We start from the raw sequence: 22,180 nt of genomic DNA, 5'->3' as shown, positions 1-22,180 counted from the left end.
GAGTAAATGGAAATGTGAATAATGAATACAGAAAACTGCACTGAAAATAAATAAGGTTGAAATAATATAAAGTGAATTTTGTTTGTTTATTATGATATTGGTACAAAATTTTTACCACTATTAACGATAAAGTGAGTTTTCTCCTTCCAGTTAAATTTTATACAAACACATGAAATATGAATCAAAACCAAAGTCAAAATATTTAAATACATACATGTGTTAATATCAAAATATTTTTCCCTTATCTAATTTTTTTTTTCTAAAATCCAAGTCAATTAACGAAATCCTTGAGTAGCAGCCCACGGTTTTAATAATGGATTACCAGTTACCACAACAGTATATGCAGAATTAAATTAAGGTCATAATATTTGACGAGAAGCTACTCATTGACTTCATATTAAAAAGACTGCGATCTTTTTAATTACCTTAAATTTTTTGGTACGTAATATTGTCGGTACGTTGTGTACAAATCACTCATAAAATGTTGCACATGCCGTGAAGTGCTATACTTTTTTGAAGTATAATGTACCATTATTTGACTTTAGGATTGATACACAAATGTATTTTATAAGAAATAGAAATGCTAATCAAGGAAGATATAGAAAAAGATTGTCAAGCTATACAGAAATGAGAATACAAATGGCTTTTAGACTTTGAAAACATGAGCCATGCACAAGAAATACATTCCCATGAAAAAAGAAATAGGAAGAAAATTGAAAAGGTTGAACATGACTAAAAAATAAAGCAACCAATTCCAAGCAGAGATCCTATAGGCACCCCTTCACAGTCCCGGGGCTCAAAGGACAGACCGCAATTAAGACCACACTGAGAGACATTAATTAAGGCATGCCAATCACACAAAACTCTACTAATACCATTAAAGGACGGACTCTTTCACCCACTCATATTGCGAGCATAGATTGCCAAAACTCTTATCATAAAACCATTATAATATATAAATGGTTAAGTTTTATATTTTTTTAGCTGCATTTTTTTTTAATGATATGCAAAACTCTCGTCAGATTAAGAGAATAATACAAAGAATAAAAGACATGGATGACCAAAACCTTAACCTTAAATACTTTAAATACTTTGACCTTGAGCACGAGCAGGGAATTGGATTTCATGCTGTAAAAATTCACACAGTTTTGACGCTATAATTGATCACAACCGTCCGATCAAAACTGAGTGGTTGAGATCTTAAACTGTGAGAAATTATAGAAATCTGTGCTGCATGATTGAAACCATCCGATTACAGATCAACGGTCCAAATTTAAAACAACAGCTAACTGCATGATTTTATTACCGTAGGAAATCCAGATCCCACGAGCAGGTCACAAAAGTTCTATCTAACATACCCATATTATAAAATATTCAATGGTAAATATATGAATGTTAATAATGTTTATATAGAGATATAGATCTCTTAAATATAATTCTAGGGCAAACATTTACCATTTTAATAAAAAATAAGTTTTAAAATGATAAAAAAATAGAGAACAAATATTATTTTTTATTAAAAGAGTAAGGTTCACCTTTTGAAAAAGTTCATATTAGATGGCATTAATAGTATTTTATAAAAGTAAATGCTAACAATTGTGTCTGAAACACTTCTTAGCAAGACCCTTTTATAAATAATAATCTGATCAAATTAAAACTATATGTAGATTTTACCGTAGTCATAATCGTTAAAAAACAAATATCAATCTAAAACGAAAAATCTAGTTTTTTTAATTTCAAAATTTTAAATTTAAAGCAAACTTCTGCAGCTTCTATTTGTGCTTTTAATTAGAATGTATTTAGAATCCATCAACTCAATACATATTGTGTTAAGTTTTTACTCTACAGAACTAATTCCCCTTATTCAAATAGCATCAACAAAATTGATTGTCAAATTTTGTGTTATCGTTTTAGTTAGTATTTACTGATAAATGCTATTGAAGCTATGGTGATAGATTTGACAAAGGAGATGGAGCTATTCATAAAAAAATTATGAGAAGGGGCTACTAATTAAAGCCTTTAAAAGCTTTCTGAATTCTGATTTACAATTTAGTTTTTAACCAAAAAAAAGGAATTACTTAAAAACTTAGCTACTGCTTTAGATTCAATAAGAAAGTCTCCAAGATCATCAATAGTCACTTTACTTTTTCAATTGTTCCTGGGGTTCTCCTTCAAGGCGAGCAAAACAATGCGGATAAATGAATCTCGCATATACTCCATCCGTAACAAAATATAAGTATATTATTATTTTTTTTAAAATCAAATGTATTTAGTCCAAAATTTAGACAAAAAACATTTGATTTTTCAGATTTAGTTTTCTTATATTTTGATATGGAGGGAGTATGTTTTACCCTTTCTCTTCTTTCTTTTTTCTATTTGTATCCGGTAGTTAAGAACTGCAGCCAAATTAAGAAAAAGTGTTAAGAAGTGCCTAATACATGGAATGTTATCAACAGCATGCAAATTCTATACAAAAGATTTGAAGTGGATTCTAGCTAGAATAACACCAAATATTAATATAGCCAAAGTTGCAATGATTAATCATTTTGCATATAACGTAAAGTATACCACATGTTCTATAATAAGTAATATGGGGACAACTATCTTCCTATCGGACAAATCAAAGTCTTTTTCATAGAGACAACATGAACTTATTTGTGACATAGTATTATTCATGCCAAATAAAGTAGAAAGTGTTTTTCAAATAATCTTTGAATTGAAGGTATGCAAACTATTTAAGAATGGCATAGAAGCTGACCAAATTACATGTTGGGATATTTTAATTTTGATATAAATCAAAGCATATACTAGTGTACTAGTAGTAGCTAACCCCAAGCACAAGATGTGCCCCCAATGGGATATAACTTGTATTTTATACCAACTTCGCTGGTATGTCGGTTTCCACAAATTCCCTATCAAAAATATACAAAATTTCTAATCTCTTTCATTAGGTAAACCCAAGCAATCACGTTAAGGCTTTTGTTATTTACACAAAAAATGCAAGGATATCTAATATATTTGCCAAAGCCAATGTCTTGAATTGATAGATTGCCAAATTCCAGTAATACCTACAGGTACCTTACTTGACTTGAGAGCATAATATTCGATATTTTTAACATTTTCTCCCTAAAAAGTGTAAACTTATGTTTTGTTACCCTGCATGACATTTTAACTTGATAGACAAATCAATAGAATATGCCGTGTTGGTAAATCCAAAGTAGCCCATATTTTACTGTTTTTTTCAGTGCTCATAATTGAGGAAACCAGACTAGACATCTCTGATTGTGAAAAGACCATTCCCCTAACCGACCCTTTTGCTTAATACTCCTATACTACTACCCCACAATGACTGATTATTAGCTTTCTCGTTTCTCCCTGCCACATAACTTAGATTGCCATTGTTATGAAAAAGCTATGCAATAATTACAATGACATACAAAAAGCATTGATGGAAATTATTCATAAACACAGATTACCAAGTAGTATAAGGAAACCCACGTGAACAGTTCTACATAAAGAGTCATCATGAATTAACCCAATAAAGAACAAAAACAAAAAGTAAAAAGGAAAATCATTAACCAACAATATGAACTGAAATGGGCTATATGGAAAAATAACCAAAAAAAACAACATACCTAGGCTGAAAACTGTTTGACGAAAAAGCAGGAGGTAACAAGAGGTGCAAAATTTGAAATCAACAAGAAGGACCAAGTCCAACACTCCTACACTCCTCGCTTTCCGTCTGTTGTTGGTGATGATGGATCAATGGTGAATGTTGAGTTTGTGGCTGTGCTTGTTTCTGCTGAGGAGGAAGCAATAACTGAGCCTGAAGTGGAAGATGATGATTATGATGCTGCTGATGATGAGGATGAGATTCTCCTTGTCCTTGTCCTTGTTGTGATTGTTGCATGTGGTGATAAGTATTATCAAAAGATCCCAAAGCCAAAGAAGGAGACAATTGATCAGAAGCAACAACACCACCACCAACACCAGTACCAGCAGAAACTGGTGTGAACCCACCAGCAGAATTAGAAACAGAATCCACATCAAACCCACCACTAAACCTCAAAAATTCCTGCTGTTGCTGTTGATTTTCAAAAGTCCTAAAAATGTCCTGTTGCTCTCTAGCAGCAACAGCAACAGCCAATTGATGAGGGTCCAAGATCTGCTGCTGCAGTGGCGGTTGCGGATCACGAATCACCATCTGATTAGCCGCGGTCACGGCCGGAACGTTACCATTATAAGGGTAAAGCGAATTACCACCAAAAGGGTTATTATGCTGCTGCTGTTGCTGAAGCATGGTTGTTGGAATACTTTGAAGCGCTTGAGGACCAATATAAGTAGCAAGTTCCTTTTTAGCATTGTTAAGTTCACCTTGAATTGCTCTTAGCTTATGCTGAAGAAGTGAAATAAGACCAACACAGCCATAAACCGGGTCTCTAAGCCGCGCCTCGGCCTCATAAGCCAACGATTTTACAGCGTCATCACGCTGAGTCGCATTAAGTTCGTTTAACAGCTTTGCCACGTTACTCGCACCGAAAACTTTGTGTACGTATGCAAATCTTTGAGGATTGTCCGGTGGAAAATACGGTGCAAACACACACTCTTGTGTGCATTTTCGCCGGAGAAACTTGCACGCCGCACACGGAGAATTTGATGATGATGACATCTTTTGCCGATCTCTTAAATTTTTTTCTCTTCCTCTTCTTCTCTCACTCACCAACGCAACTTCTGCAGTAAATTAAATCATTAAATCATCAAATTGATACTATTATAGTATTAATTCAAATGAAATCCCTAATAAAAACAAAAATCAAATAAAAAAATTAGTACTACTAATATATTACAGATTCGCTTTCTTAGAAAACGAGTGATCTAATTCTAATCTAATCTAAATAGTATCTAGCTTTCACAACCCTGCAGTACTACCAGAATTCAATATTCTAAAAACAAGAGAGAGAGAGAGAGAGAGAGAGAGAGAGAGAGAGAGAGAGAGAGAGAGAGAGAGAGAGAGAGAGAGAGAGAAAGAGAGTCAAATATAGTGATAATAATAACAATTAACAACATTGATGATTAATTTTGTTTTTTAACACTACTGTTACCAGGGAAAGTCTCCGTATAGGTGGAAGGTAAATAAAGTCTGATAAAATATTATTTCAACCAAATTTAAATTCGGAAGAGTCTTCGGAACAATATTTGGAACCTATTAACCACTTAAGTAAGCCAAATTATTGGTTATTGATAATTAATAGAATTTTTTTTGTAGTAATAATAGCTGGAAATAAATTAATAATAAAAGGCATGGAAATTGAGGAAACAATCAATCAGAGAGATAGTAAATGGAAATAAAAGATTGATTCAACGAAGCTTCACGTACGTTAGTACAGATTCGTGATCGCAGAATTAAAAAATTCAACGACGAAATTATTAAACTAATCTAGGTCATTAAAAGCGTGATCTCTTTAATCCTCTTTTGACATGAAATTAACCGACATAAAACAAAAAAAAAAATCGAGTCAACAAAAAAAACTCTAATAGCCACATTTCAAATCACGTTACAACAATAAAAAAAAAATCAGAAAAAAGAAATCAAAGAACGCAAGAAGATGTGAAATCAGTTAGATGAAATTGAATAACGGAAAAATATAAAGAAAGTTGCACCGATAGATCTGAATATGACATTGTTTGCGTGCTTATGAAGTTTGAAAACGCGGAAAACAAAATCGTAGGGTTACGGCGGAGAATGGAAGTTGTTAGATCCATCACTGATTACACAAAATCGAAATATTCGTTTTGCAAAATCAAACTGATTCATGAAAATACATGAATATGAATATATATAACAAGAGAGAGAAACAGAGAGAGAAAGAGAGAGCTTACAGTGAGGTGTGAAAGAATCGGCATGAGAAAGAATTTTCACAGCATGTGATGTGTTGAGAAATGAGAGCGAAAAAATGCAAAAGAAAGAGGAGAAGGAGATGAAATGTTATATAGAGAAAGATGAGAGTTTTTTTTTTTTTTTTTTTTATATATATTTTTTAAAAAAGTTTCTTGAGTACTACTGCCACAAGTGCAAGCAAAAACACCTTTCAGGACCAGCTAACACTTATTTTATTTTTTTTTCCATTAAAATTTATCTTTATATATTTAAATCACATTTAATTACTATTATTTTACCTTCTTAAACTATACTAGTATCTATCATTGTGTTATTTATAGTCCATCATCAGCGTCATTTTCTTAACTGCTTTCTCTTTTTTAGTAATTTTTTTATTATTTATTAAATGTTTCAGATTTTATGTGTTTGGCGAATTTAGACTTCAAGGTATATTATTGGTTAATAATAGAGCATGGGTTTTTTAGTCTCATGATTACATATACCAAAAATATTTAATTTATTAAAGGTTAGTTGGTTCAATGGTGATTGGCGTTAAACGTAGTAAGGATGATTACGATCGGAGAAGATATCAAAATTAACCTCCGAACCAAATTAGACAGTTCAGTAGACCGATATTAATAGCGAAAAAAAATATAAAATGAAACACATCTTGGTAAAAATAAAATAAAATAAAATTAAACGTATCTTTCCATCAAAAATAAAAAATAAACGTATCTTCTTCGCTCTTTTTCGTCTTCTGCTAAATCCAAATTTTCTTCATATATAGATAGAAGATATGATATGATGATTTAGACCTTTTAGTATATTCCTTACCGAATTTAAAATTTCCATATTTAATTCATCTATGAAGATGGTATAGTTTATATACATTGAATTTGTTACTTCAAGGCATTTTTTTTCTCTCGATAGATTACTTCAAGGCATTTGACATTTCTAAAATAAAATATTAGTACTTGTATATTGTTTGAACTAGTTGATTACTAGAGTGATTTATAGAATATAGTGCAGCTTGAGTATTAAAATTGGAAGTTTGAAATCCCGAAAAACTTGAAATGGACATGTGTATTAAGTAAAATAATGGTTTATTTATTTATTTTAAATAATGGTTAAAATTTGTTGTTTTCACTTGATTTTTTTTTATAAATATTGTAGAGTTTGATTAGAGTTTATAAAGAATTTTATATTGTAGAAATTTATAAATTTGAATGTACAATTATTAAAAAAAAAATATTTATATATCTTCTACCCATAAAAAGAAGTGTCTCTTAAATCTCTATATATAGACTTGTTTTGGAGTGTATTTTTGGGTTGGATCGTCCAATATCACATCAATCGGTTCAATGTCATATTAATTGACTATATATATAAACATTCACAATCTATCCTATTCTAACCTCTATCTTATACTCAGTTGAGTTTTATGTAGGTATCTTTTTTCATCCTCAATCTTCTCATATACTCAGATTCCAACCTATAACCTTCTATTTTAACTCTTCAGACAAAACTTGAGTTCTATTATGAAAAAAATTCTTTTTTCTTTTTAAAATAAACATCCTTTTTATAAACTTTAATAGCTCATTTAAAATAATTTTTTTTCCTCAACTGTATTAGACTTAAGGGGTGTCTAATGAATTGACTCTAATATTTTTTTTTCGCTTTTTTTTTTTTTGTCAAGATTGTGTTTCCCTTCTTTGGCCAAAGAGATTAGTGGAACTTATTTATATAACTAATACTTTTCAATATAAAATTTCTATGTTTAAAATCTTTAACATGTCTCCTTTAAGATTAGCAACACCCTTAATTTATATGTACTGGTATTGGTGTATTGACTTGAGCAAATAAAATAAATGATGAGGCTTTTGGTGAGAAACGCAATGATGAATGTATTTTCTCTCTTTATGCACTGAAACTGCAGCGTACACATCCGTGTACCGTGCGCGTCAACACTGTTGCGTTTGTTTGTCACCGCTCTCTCTCCCGTACCCTCTCCACTACTTCACCAACACTTGTCTTTTCTATCACACATTCACACACAAAACAAGGACTTTTTCGTAAAATAAACTTGAAACCAAACCTTCTCTCTTGTAAAAAAAGGTTATGGTGTGGTTTGGGTGCACAATCTACGAGGTAGTTTATTTCTATAAAGTACTAGATACGATACGGACATGGACACGGACGCGGACACAGACACGGACACTGACATGTTGACATCGATAATAATTTGAAAAAGTAATATAATTCAGTGTAATCGTAAATATCGACGATGTCAGGCAACGACATGTGTTCAACCCTGAATACACCTAATTTGAGGAATATCGGTGTTTTTTTTTTTTGTGACTTGCTATTCCCGGCTTTCTCCTCTTTCTCCTCCGTTATTGACTTGAGATGCTAGCTAGCTACTACCGACTATATACTGAGAACATGAAATGTAGCACAGTCGTTTTGATTGACATGTTACCAGCTTTTGATGATTCATTCACTTTTTTGAAGTGACTAAACCTTAAGCTATCCCCCGCAAATTACTGTTCCGTTTCACCTCTTTGCCTCCCGTTTCAGCCGTCACTGCTCACTGTATCTCCTTTTCTGCTTCTTTGACCATTTTTTTCACAAGTGCTTAAACACAACGGTTAAGAAAATCTCTTTTAATTTTTAATTTTAATATTTTTTTTTATATTTTTTTTTTGAAGAAGCTAAATTAGCTCACCCAAATTGGCGCCAGAGAGAATCGAATCTCAGACCTCAAGAGGAGCACACTTCAAGTCCCAAGCCAATACCAATGCACCAACCCAAGTAGATTTTTTTAATTTTAATATTAAAGATTAAAGAGAGTACAAAGTGATTTTTTGAAACATTTGTTAGTATGGCTTAAAAATTACTTCTTCCGATATTTTTTTAAGTGTTGTTTGAAAATCGTATAACATTATTCATATAATCTACTTTAATTATAATTTTTTATTAATATATAAAAATAAATATTAGCTTATAATATGTTGTTCATTTTGTCCTGATAAGTATTTTCAAAATATGTAACAAAAAAAAAAATTTCAAAATATAAAATTTTCATAATTTTTCATAATAGATAAATAAAGATATAAGTAGTCAAAATTATGCATTGACATGTATACATAAATCTAAAACGACACAAAAAAATAAATGGAGGGAGTAGTTAAACTCACCTTTTTAAATATTGAGAAAATCAAAATTTGAGTTTTCTTTATTTTTTTTTGTTTACAATAAACTGAGAATCGAACTCATGAATTATAGTGTACTAGACCAAACCTAGTGGCTTAATGCCCGCCACAAATTAATGTCCGCTACAAATGTACCTAGATTTATACTTATATTTTGTTGTCCTCTTTTTCTATTCTTCATTATATTTTTAAAAATACTAATAAATGCCTCTGGAACTAGGAAGCACCGACACCTCTATGATTAGGCGTGTCACGGTGTCCGACACGTGTCGGTGTCCGACACTCGTATGACACTCGTCCGACACGTGTCGGATAGCTCATATTCGTGTCGAAAAAAATTCAATTTTTCCTTTAGTTTGACACTCATTTGATCGGTGTCCGACACTTGTAAGACACTCGTATGACACGTGTCGGGCAAGTGTCCCAAAAATAATTATTTTTTCTTTGATTATACTCTCGTTAGGCACATATCAGACATATCTACAAAAGTTAAAGATATGTAGAAACAATATTGATCAATGAGGGATTGAAAACATTACATTTTGATTACGATCTTTTTAGTTTTTTCGATCGTATATGGATAAATAAAGGTAAGATACAATCGTATCTTGTTTTAAAACTTTTTTTAAAAAAATAACTTGCTCCAATTAGATTTACATGTATATATTTTGATTCTCAATTTATATGTTTTATAAATATGTAGCGGTGTCGGTGTCCTATATTTTTTACATTAACGGTGTCGTGGTGTCCGTGTCCGTGTCGTGTCGCGGTATCTGTGTCGGAGTTCGTGATACATAGCTCTGGAATACTAGTGAAAAAAACAAATATACTAAAATTATTTTGAAGATATATTTTTTTTGGATTGATGAAGAAATTTTTAGCTTGTAAGGATGAATAAGGTGATAGGAATTCTCCAATGGTGTTGATGGTAAGGTAGAATATAAATAAATAGAAAATGAATTTTTACATTTTTATGTTTTAAGGTTAGTTCGTATACAAATTTTTCTTTTCACTTTTTCAATAATTCTTTTAAGGGTAAATTATGCTTTTTATCACTATAATTTGAATGAATTTTGATTTTCATCCTTAATTTATGCCAAATCAGCGTCCATGTGAATATGAGGAAGTAGTCCATTGACACAAACCATGCCACATTGCAATTGTTTTGATGATAGGGTTAATGAAGACTGAAAAAATAAATTTGATATTATAATAAAATTTGAGTTTTTTTGTTTGAGGATTAAATTGCAAAAAAATAGTAAAAATCTTGATAATTTCTTTTACTCGTTGTAGTAGTAACTCTCTCAAGGGATTAGTACTACAAGTTCAAATTATTAATGAGATGTATATCGACATTTAAAATGTCAATACTTCGACCTCAACATGAAGAATATTTGCATGGTGTCTTAAAATTTGAGTATTGGGCCTAACTCATTACCTCTAGTTTATAAACACTTAGTCAGGCTATCTCGCAACCAATGTGGGACTTCTTAACACACCCCTCATGCCCAGCACTATTGGAATTGGTGCGTGGATATTAACGGTGGGTGGCCCGATTCCGGAAACCTGATAACATGTGGTCCAACGGATCGTAGAGAGGCTCTGATACCATCTTAAAATTTGAGTATTGGGCCTAACTCATCCTTACAAAACCGGCGTGTAAAGTGAGAATTGCCTCTAGTTTATAAACACTTAGTCAGCTCGTCTCGCAACCAATGTGAGACTCCTTAACATGGTGTCTAATATTTGTACATTCAATTTAGTCACATACACAATTGATAAAAAGTAAAAAGAAAAAAAATTAAATAATACTTATTTTTAAATTAATTAAATGATATGCATAATTATGAATGTGTTATCAAATTAAATATCCAAATACTGTATTTACGAACAATCAAGTATTTTTTTTTTCCTCAACATCTATGGTTACTACTCATCGCCTTTTTCAAGATCAGTCATACTCACCCACCCCCATAACATAACACTCCAACTCTGACCGTCACGAATATACTGCCCAAAACTAGCATACATTAACTGCATATAAGACCAACTGGCAACTGTATATACTCATTTGCATATATAAAGTCAGCCAAGCGCTAATATGGGAAATTGGGCATCCATATTACCATGCATGTATATCCTTGTCTTATTTTTATAAAAATTACAAATGTACTAGTACATTGCAATTTTGTATTTTTATTCTATTTTTTTCAAAAAAAATAAATCAATATTAATACCTAAAAGGGTTTGAACTTGAAGACCACATGGTAATGTATCAAGCCTCTAAAACACACACTTTTATTTGCTAAAATTTGTTTTTCACATGTACTTCTTCCGTCTCAAAATATAAGAAAAAATTGATCAATAAAAATGAATATATTTAGTCTAAATTTTGAATCAAATACATTAAATTTTTATTGATTTATTTTTTATTACTTTTTGTGACTGAGGGAATAATATATGTTTTGTGTGATTAAGTACCTCACCAACTTTTTGTGCGAACTATGAATAATATAATTTTTTTAACGGTTCACCTAATTTTTTTTCTTCCTAATTCCGGCACTAATTGTATATGGAGTATTTGCTAATTGCTATACACACATATGCTATACACAACTCAAGTGCAATCGGTAGTTTCACAACAGATGATTTATAAAAATGATATAATTTAATCCACTTCCTCCAAAGGGTTGGAAAACCCATTCTCCCCATAACATCCTCCAAATAACCCCACTCAACCGAATCATAAGCCTTCTCAAAATCGACTTTAAAGAGAAGCAACTCCTTCTTAGACTTACGGGCTTCATCCACCACCTCGTTTGCAACAAGGATGCCATCGAGAATCTGCCGCCCCTTAACGAAAGCAGTCTGGGATTCAGATATCACACTGCCCTTCACCACACGCAGGCGATTCGCTAGCACCTTAGCCAAAATTTTATAAAGGCTACCCACAAGCGAGATAGGCCGGAAATCATTCAACCTTTGGGGACTGTCAACCTTGGGTATTAAAGCTATGAAAGTAGCATTTAAACCCTTAGTCAATCTGCCGTTCCGATAAAACTCCGAAATAAAACGCATAATATCACCTTGCATCTCGGCCCAAAAATCCTTAATAAAACCGAAATTAATCCCGTCAGGACCCGGGCTTTTATAACTATCACAATCCCAAACAGCTGCCTTTACCTCATCGATTGAAAAAGGCTTGGTCAACCCAATCACCTCCGACACCTGCAGCCGTTTAAAAGTAAGATTATCTACCCGAGGCCTGTCCACATTAATGGCCTTGAAATGAGACGCAAAGTGAGAAAAAACCGCCTGCCTAATAGGTGACACACCCTCCACAATAGTACCGTCCACCTGCAGCGACGAGATAGCATTACCCCTCCGCCTACTCGCAAGGACAGAATGAAAATACTTAGTATTAGCATCCCCTTCTTTGAGCCACCACGACCGAGACTGCTGCCAGCAAATACTAGTATTCAACCGCAAAAGAGAATGAATATCCAACGAGACCCCATGAAGCTCCGCTAGCTCAGACTCAGATAAATCCTCCTCGCCCCCCTTCTCATCGAGCACTGCCATCCGGTCCTTTAGAGACTCAATCCTACTCGGCAGGTTCTGAGTATGAGATGAATGCCAATCTTTCAAGGCCATTTTTATCCATTTAAGCTTCTCTTTAAGCACAAAGCCCCCCCAACCGTCAATCTGATAGGAATTCCACTTTTCGCGAACAAACAGTTGATACCCTGGTACATCTTTCCAACACTTCAACATCCTCAACGGACGGGGTCCCCAGTCCTCCTCATCTGCTGCCAGAACCAAGGGGCAGTGATCAAAGAGACCTCTCATCCTGGCTGCCTGAGTACAGTTAGGCCAAGTCAAACACCACTCCCCAACGGTAAGTCAATCAAGGTATTGTTATCAATAAAACGATTAAAAAGGATATGGTCTAAGGGGCGATACCCGTCGTTGGCTGAACGACGTTCATCCGCACTTCTGACAGCATTAAAATCCCCACAGACACACACCCTAGACCTCCCCAACGCCTGTATTTTTACAGAGAAAGAGTCCCACAAAACCTGCTTAGCCCTTAAATCGCAAGGCGCATAAACATTAGCTAAATAAAATTCCTCACCAGTCCTAACGAAAAAACCATGGCACCATAAGACATTCTCGTAGCTCTCAGACGACCACACTTGCACTTCAGTTGTATCCCATAAAGTTAAGAGCCCTCCCGATGCACCCACCGAAGAACGATAAGAAAACCCGTGAGAAGAATTACCCCATAAAGTCGAACAAATAGAATCATCACAAGATTGCAACTTAGTTTCCTGGAGACACAACAAAAAGGGTGCTGATACCCTACCAACTTACGGACCTCCTGTCTCTTCGCTAACCCCCCCAAACCCCTAACATTCCAAGAGACAATCTTCATCGAACACGCCCTACTCCCTGCGTCTGTCCTGACGACGACTGCTTTGATTTACCCTTCCGAGCGAGCACGCTAAACATATTCTTAGTGTCACCCTTAATCTGAACTCCTATAGCTTCCCCTACCGTTCTAACATCATCTGCAGCCACCTTATCATTACCCTGCATGACTACCCAATGCTTCCAATCATTAGAAGTCGTCGGAGATGACACAATGGAAGAATCTGGAAAACGCTCTCCACCAATCTTCACTACCTTAATCTCATTTTTCACTACCTTACATCAACTCACTTAAACCATTCTACCAGGAAAATGGTTTCAGAGTACAAATCTCTGAAACCATTCTATCAGCTAAATGGTTTCAGAAGCAAACACAATTAATAAATTACTCACTGAAACCATTCTACCAGTAAAATAGTTTCAGAGTACAACAATGTGCAACCATTCTACAAGCTAAATGGTTTCAGAAGCAAATAACTAATAATCAACTTACTGAAACCATTCTACCAGCAAAATGGTTTCAGATTACAACTCTCTGAAACCATTGTACCAGATAAATGGTTTCAGAAGCAAACACAATTAATAAATTACTCATTGAAACCATTCTACCAGTAAAATGGTTTCAGAATACAACTATGTGCAACCATTCTACCAGTAAAATGGTTTCAGAAGCAAACATTCATTTTTAATTACCGTTTTATCTCATTTAATTAACTAAAAATAGTTTCAGGTCTCCAAAAATTTCATAAAATATACCAAAAGTTCCAGAATATTATCTACTATTTTCCTGGTATAATGGTTTCAGTGAGTTGGTTGAGTGGTGCGTGTTAAATTACAACACACAAGTAACGTATTTAGTAGACAAAAAATGAGATTAAGGTAGTGAAAAATTGCATTTTTTTTTCGGTGTCCAAATCAAACGAACCAAGTCTCTATTTGTAGAAAAAAAAATTATGAATTTTGGTATAAAAAAAAAAAAATAAAAATTAATTTACAACGAAATAATTGAGTTCAAAGTATTAAATGAACAAAAATCACGTCCAGCCAACCATTGTGTGACATGTGTCATACTTTTAAAAAGCAAATTTTTCTCTCTCCAGGGTGTAATCTAGTGTGGCGCACGCTCTTGAATCTGATGGATCAGGATGATCTGGGCTGTCGGATTAATCAGACAGTCTTGATGAGATCAGATCTTGGCTGTCTGATGGAAATCAACGGTCTGTAACCATGGTCCTTCGGTACGCGCGCGACACTGGATCCGAGTCTATTAATGGGTATTTTGGTTAATTAATTAAAAAGAATGGATATTTTGGTCCAATTGAAAAGGTGCACCTTGCTAACTTAGACCTAACTAGGGTCTAAGTTAGAAAACCCCATATATATATACCACACCAATATACATATAATTTGAGGAATATTTATACTTAGGTACCAATTCTACCGTCAATTGTCGTTATAATTTTTGGGTATATATATAGATATACCAAAAAATTGTCTTATATATATAGATATGACAAAGTCATCATAAAGCGATGCACACAAGTGAGGGAGACGGAGTTTAAATCCTTATTATGACGTTTGGCTCAACAAGTTTGAAATTTTTTTGCTGGTTAAACTAGAATTTGCACATTATCTCTATATCATTCTATTATGCTTCTTTTGTTAATATATTGACACGGAAACTTTCTCAAATTTGACAAGCACACAACAAACCTCTAACTAACTCCACTCCCACAAAAACCCCAGTTTTTTCATCATTGCATTGCAATAATTTCATATTGTACACTACACATTCACTATATCATTTATGGATTATTCCTACCCAATTGATTAATAAACCACCGTGATATAAAGTAAACTTAGTTATCTAATTTCACATTCAATCATTTCCATGTTGTGATATTTTTCACTTCTAATTAACACTTGTTCAGTAACAATTAATCTGTCAACCATTTTGTTTAGAATTTTTTTTTAATTTAATGTAGCAAACCACAACCAAGACTCTATTCTATTGTCCTTCTATTCAATTAATCATTCACCAAAACTACTCTTATATAAACTTAAACACATTTTCCCATGAAATGAAATCATCTGCTATTAAAATGAATGAACATCTTCATTACTATAGTTTTGACATCTCTGTTATATATGTCCAATTTCAATTTGTCCTGTTAATCAAATGTACAATGACAAAAATTTATTGTAATACTTTAATACTTTATTGTAATACTTTAATCATCTGCTATTTTTGAATTACAATACAAATACAACTAAATGGGGTACGTACATATATTATAAATATAATTATTAAGTTAAACTTGGTTTGCTGAATCAGAATGAGAAGAAAAAAGAGAGGCTATATCTTTACTTGGTAATAAAGGATCCTCAATTTATTATCTTAAGGAGTAGTATAGCTTTCCCAAGCTTAAAGTTTAAAACTTCTTGTTATACGTCACGACTGTGCTATCCCATATAATGGTGATATCATGCCACATGTACTTATAATATTGTCATCACCTTGCACAAAGTATACTAGTATGGATTCGGATTCCGTGCAGTCGATTTGTTGGTGCAGTCATGAATTCACGCTATTTATAGCCGTCCGATCAAGATCGGATAGTCATGATTTAAAATTTATATTAATTGACTGTATTTGTTTGATCGGACGGCTATAAAGTGATTGCATTGAAAAATCAACTGCACAAAATCCATTTTCATAGTAGTATATATTCCTATAATATTATTATAATGTGCTGTGATACTATATATATATATACTACGTATTACATTGAATTTATATATATATTTTTTTTTTTACTTAAATGAAAAAATTCATTCATTCAAATTGGTAGAATACTAGATTCAAGTACAAATTTAACACCGCTAAAAATAAAAATAAATGAATTTGCGAACAAGTTCACGACATTCAAATTAATAACATTTAACGGCTTAATCATGTCTACAAATAGTGTGATAAAATCAAAGTGATCGGAGTACTGTTGAATATTGCCTTGAAATAATGTGAAAATCAGAAAATCATGTTTTGGTAGATTTTGCCTGCTCACGCCCAGGCGTGGGAGCTGGCGCCCAGGCGTGAAAAACTGGGCTGAACTCTGTCTGCTCACGCCCAGGCGTGGGAGGCTGCGCCCAGGCGTAGTGCCTGCAGGCCTATATATATGTTATGCGTTTTATGACTTTTTTAAAGGGGATTTTAGGGTTTCAAAGGCTAACAAAAAGGCTAGGGTTAAGAGAGATCATCTTGGGAAGACTCTAGGGTTAGGGAAACATTCTATCACCTTGGGAAACACTTTCATATTGAATTTCTTGGTCACGGGAAGAAATTCGGGCTTAGGGTAGATTTAGGAAAAACTCTAAATCTTGTAACTCTTGTGGTGAATTTCATTGTAATCAAGGAACAAGTTTGATAGTGGATCGGAGAGCTGCTCTCTCCCCTAGAGTAGGTCACATTGACTGAACTGAGTAAACAATTCTCTTGTGTTCCTTTTTCTTTATCGCTTTATCTTTTGATTTGTGATTATTATTGCCGATCTCATTATTTGATTGCTTAATCGTTATTTGCTCCACACATCAATTATTTTATTGGTGTGATTCAATCCGAATTCACAACAAGTACCTATTCCTCCATACCCGCATTGTGTGAATAATTAGTTGATCTGTCAATCCGAATAAAATGAACACCGCAACAAAACAAAAAAAACGAACATCGCACGAAGACATGAAATCAAAAGAACACCGCACAAAGACTAGAAATCAAACAACGTCGCATTAAATAACAAATAAAAAATTAATTTATGTGAAAATCACTTATTTAGATTAAATTAGATGAAAAAATATACACATAATGTGACCCCGGGTCCAAAATAGATAAAAAAAAAATCACCCACTTCTCAATGAAAGAAAATTAAGAGATTTTTTTAAAAAAAAATTAAGAGAAATTTAAAAAGAAGGAAAAACTTAACTCTCTAAAAAATTAGGGGACTAATTTATATACTTACTTAAAATAAACTTTTTGCACCGATAAATATTTGGCTATACTTATCTCTCTAAAAAAAAAAGCATTCAAATATGATAGTTAGGAGTATCAATTTCTTTAATGAAATAGTCTAGTGATTAGACTTACACACATTATATCTATAAAGAAGTGGAAAATCAGAGTTCAAACTTTATCCTTCTGGTTACTTCATTTATGCTAACTTGTGTTTTTTTTTTCTTTTCTGGTGAACAAGATCGAGTATTATAGTATTATGTTGTAATGATAACGATTATTAGTACTATTTTAGCTTTTGAATTGCTAATATGTTTTAGAATTTTATAATACTTACTATAATTTAATTATTTTTTCAACTTAAAAAAAAATGTTTGACAAAAAAAAAAAATTGTAGAAATTTTTTTTGACCAAGCACGTCATCATATTTGGCAAGTATCATATTTTTGTCTATGCATTTTTTAAAATAGGTAATAAATATAGTGAACCATATCTTTTAATTAATAAAGTTGATTATTGTTATTTTTGAAGTAAATTAAATGAGATATTAGTTAATTAAATGCACCTTAAAATGTGCCCTTAGGACACATGTTAGCAGAACCTATAGGTAATACTTCCTCCGGTCTTAAATATAAGAGAAAATTTGTTTTTTAAATTCACTGAGAATCTAATGTATTTAGTTCATTATATAGACTAAATACATTAGATTTTTAATAAATCTAAAAAGTAAATTTTCTCTTATATTTAGGACCGGAGGGAGTAGCTCCGCCGGAAGTATCAATTTAGTGAGCACTATGCTAACTTAGTCATTATGTACATTTTTGAAATTGACGCCTAAATAGATTGCCAAGCCATCCCATGAAAAACACACTGCCTTTTTCAGCTGTTTCATCGTGAATGTGATACACAAGCCTTTCTAATTGGGATTTGCAACCGCAGAAAATTCAACACTTCATTTATCGCAATCGTAATATTAAATCTTACTCTACGCTTGTTGTCTAAGTAGTCCTCCACATATTTTTATCATAAAAAAATATACTCCACACACACGATCATACACAATAAAATTGCATTGAAATCAATGAGGTTGGGTATGTGGAAGATGTTAATTCTGGCAACATTGTGACCGAGTGGTTGAATTAGTCTGTGAAAGATGTTAGACCGATCTTATATGTTTGGAAAATGATAATTAATACGAAAAGTCAAACCAACGAAATATGCGAAGTGCAATTTATGAGCCACTGCCGACTCTGATTTCCGCCAAACCATGATTTATGTGGGGACAACACATGTGCAGCACATTCTTTCTTGCATTTCGTTTTTTGACTTTTTCGTACTAAATAGCTGTGCTGTATATGTTTAGATTCATTGCATATTAGTCTTTTCACAATGTTGTCATATATAATGCTTTACAAATCCTAAAATAAATACTAAAATCTAAATTTTGTGATAGTTGAACGTTAAACTTGGTCAAGAAGAATATGATGCTTTCATGGGCTTCAGCCCTCTTTTGTAAAAAAAAAATGATGCTTTCATATTTACCAACTCAACCAAAGAAATATTTATAACTAAATTTTAATTAAATTGAACATTTCTAGCATTTTTTAATTATAAATTTTAATTAAATTGAACATTTCTAACATTTCTAGCCCTTGCTTGGATATGGCCAACCTTGAATATTCACATATAGTGTCTTGAATAAAGATTACTCTTCATTTAGAGCAAGCTTATATGAGAAGAAGAAAAAAAAAATCATCTATAGTGTATTAGTGTTTAGAATTTATGAATGGCAAATATAATATATAGAAAAGATTAAAATGATTAGAGTATAAAGAGCACCAAAACTTAAATAGAAAATCAGCTAGAGACAACAATAAAGAAACATCTGAAAGGATTAAACATCTTAAAAGATTAAACAATTTTTTTTTGTTTGTTTTAGTTTTCACCACAAGTATCCGGCACACTAGACTATTTAATCTGGTTCATGGGTCAGTTTTGACATTAAGTGGTTTCAACCTTGTTATGATCACAGTTGTCGGGGATTGAACTGTGATCTTTCCGGCGAGTCCAGCGTCAATCTCCATTGGATCAACTAACAATTGGTTTATTATACAACAATGTTTATTGTATTGTACATGCAAAAGGAATTAAATGCAACAGAGACAAAACAATATTTACAACAAAAACGGGGGGACTACACTCCACTCCACAATGGACCCATAAATTTGACACTAATAGGGACGAAACAATGAAGAGTCAAAGAAGTATTAATAATGCAAAAGATGAGTTTCCAGGTCTTGTTTAATCCTACTACATATATTAAGAGAAAGTGTGAGTAGGTACAAAGATAAAAAAGAAGGTTATTAGGGTGAAAACAAGAAAGGAGTATAACAGGGGGGGCAAAAGGGTAGGAGAAGAGAATGATGGTAGTGACTGGTGAGTCACAGTGAGTGCAGAGTGTTGCAGTGACTCAGTGTGTTGGTGAGCAATTGCGTACAGAAAGACTCTTTTCATTAATGTATTCCCTCTCACTCCTTTCTGTCACTTGGTTGAGGTACTAGTACATTTTCATTTTTTGTTTGTGAGTGAGTGAGTTGGGAATAACAATAACATAAACATAACCCTCATCTGAGTTGGGATCATTGTCTTTTCACATGTAAAGTAAATTAACCTTTTGTTTCATGTTTCAGAAACCAATTAACCATGTTTTATCCGCCCAATAAACAGGGGAGCCTCAATCAAATTCAATGTCTTACTGTTATCATGTCTGTGCATGTATTAATGTTAGTTCAACAACCAGATGTTTGGCTATTCAATAAACAATTGAGTTGAGATTATAATGTTATTATACACTAATTTATTCTCACTCAGGTTTTAAATGATCAGCTTAAAACATGACAATTTTACTAAACTAACTTTATGTATGATTGGTGCAATGTTGTGAAAGTACATTCATTAGAAGTACAATTAAAATTAAAACAGAACCGATAGTTAGTTGTTTTAGTAATTGACGCTGATTTTAGTAGGGATGATCACAGTTCAATTTTCCACAACTGCGATTGGGAGGGGCTTAAAACAGTTGATGTCAGACTTGACTCCAAACCAGATTATCCGGTTCAGTGGACCATATACTGGTGGTGAAAATAAAAAAAACAATTAAAATTAAAATAATAATTTTATCTTGAAAATTGTAAATGACATTATTTTTTGAAACAATTTATTTTTGCTAAAGTGAGAGTCATTCTAAAATGGAAGGAGTAATATTTTTTTTCTTCTTTCTAATCCAGAGTATTTCCTAAATATAATAAGAAAGTTTTATTTTTGGTCTTAGGCAAAGTGAAAACTCAGATACAATTGTGAAGTTTCGATTTGAAATAGAATGAAGGCATCCAATAAAATAAGGTGGATTATTTACTCTCACAGTTTTTTTGACGGAGATACAAATTTCGTACCAATATTATGAGAAAAAAAAACTAATGAAGAATAATTTTAGATAATAATGACAATTAATTTTTTAATTTACGTGTATAGAAATATAAAGTGGTGATGAATTGACGCAGTACGAAAACGTGAAGGAAAAACAAACGCTAATCCTATTAAATAAAAGTTCTGGAATCCACCAGAAAGAGTAACTAATCTAGAATCCACTAGACTTCCGGAATCCACCAGAAGGAGTAATTTGGAATCCACCAAATTTGAGAAAAATCTCTGAATTTTTATTAAATCAAAAGGTTGCCTTCAAGGCTACAATAATTTAGCTTAAATAGGAGTGAAAAATAAAATTAACAAATCTCCTAAAAGATTGTAAAAGAAAATAACAAACCTAACTAAATAAAAATAAACAAATCTACCTAAAATATAAAAATAACTAATCTAGGTGAAATATAAAAATAAAAAATCTACCTAAAATATAATAAAACTAAATCTATCTAAAATAATAATATACAGAAGAAATCCTCTACATCATGAATTTGTTGCATGAAATTGACCTGAAAACCCCTGCAGCAACATTCACTCACATCACAAGACATTTGGTTGTCTCATTTGTCTAAACAGAAGCTCAATAATTTAGCAAAATTTGAAACTTGAATTCTCCACCTTGTCATTTCCCTTTTATCTTCTTCTTCTAATTCTAATGCTTTTTGTCGCTGTTGACTTTGAAATTGTTGAGGAGAAGTAGGGAGTCCTATCACGTGCATGGATTTGACATGATGGAATGAATACCAAGGAAACTTTATTTTTTGTCATTATTACTATTATTAAATGTCATGATATATGAATGAATATTCTGATGCTATCATAACGTCTCCTGCTATTGTTGTCTGATTTAAACCTTTTTGTCCTCTTAGCTAAGCCAACCAATACCCCACTTATTTTCATCTACTCAATTTTACCTTATCTTATACTTGGTAACTCAGATTTTACCTTAGTTTGAGAGAATCACTTTTATGTATGGATAATTAATGGTTTTTGTATGGATAATTTTTGTTTTTTTTTTTGCAAAAGAGGGCTGAAGCCCAAATGGATAATTTTTGTGTATGTATAGTTAATTGATATTTTCTCTTCGGGCCCCCTGTGTTTCTTTTATATCCCTGAATTTCTAATTTTGCCCTTACAAAAAACTTCGGTTTATAGAAACCGAAGTTTTTTTTT

At 32.5% G+C, this 22,180-nt stretch overlaps 1 protein-coding gene across 1 annotated transcript; it reads right to left on the bottom strand.

Annotated features, from left to right (window-relative positions):
- Positions 1 to 1,970: 1,970 nt before the first annotated feature.
- Positions 1,971 to 6,053, bottom strand: LOC123910973 (LOB domain-containing protein 36-like). The gene is made up of 3 exons (XM_045962269.1): positions 5,881 to 6,053; positions 3,636 to 4,731; positions 1,971 to 2,396 (listed from the first exon to the last, which is right to left on the bottom strand). The coding sequence occupies exon 2, from the start codon at positions 4,667 to 4,669 to the stop codon at positions 3,695 to 3,697; it is 975 nt and encodes a 324-aa protein (XP_045818225.1). The 5' UTR covers positions 4,670 to 4,731; positions 5,881 to 6,053; the 3' UTR covers positions 1,971 to 2,396; positions 3,636 to 3,694.
- Positions 6,054 to 22,180: the final 16,127 nt, after the last annotated feature.

The sequence above is a fragment of the Trifolium pratense genome, linkage group LG2 (genome assembly GCF_020283565.1).
Source record: "Trifolium pratense cultivar HEN17-A07 linkage group LG2, ARS_RC_1.1, whole genome shotgun sequence".
In the NCBI taxonomy this organism is placed as follows: Eukaryota; Viridiplantae; Streptophyta; class Magnoliopsida; order Fabales; family Fabaceae; genus Trifolium; species Trifolium pratense.
The sequence above is the reverse complement of the archived record's forward strand: the minus strand, read 5'-3'. Positions and strand labels throughout refer to the sequence as shown.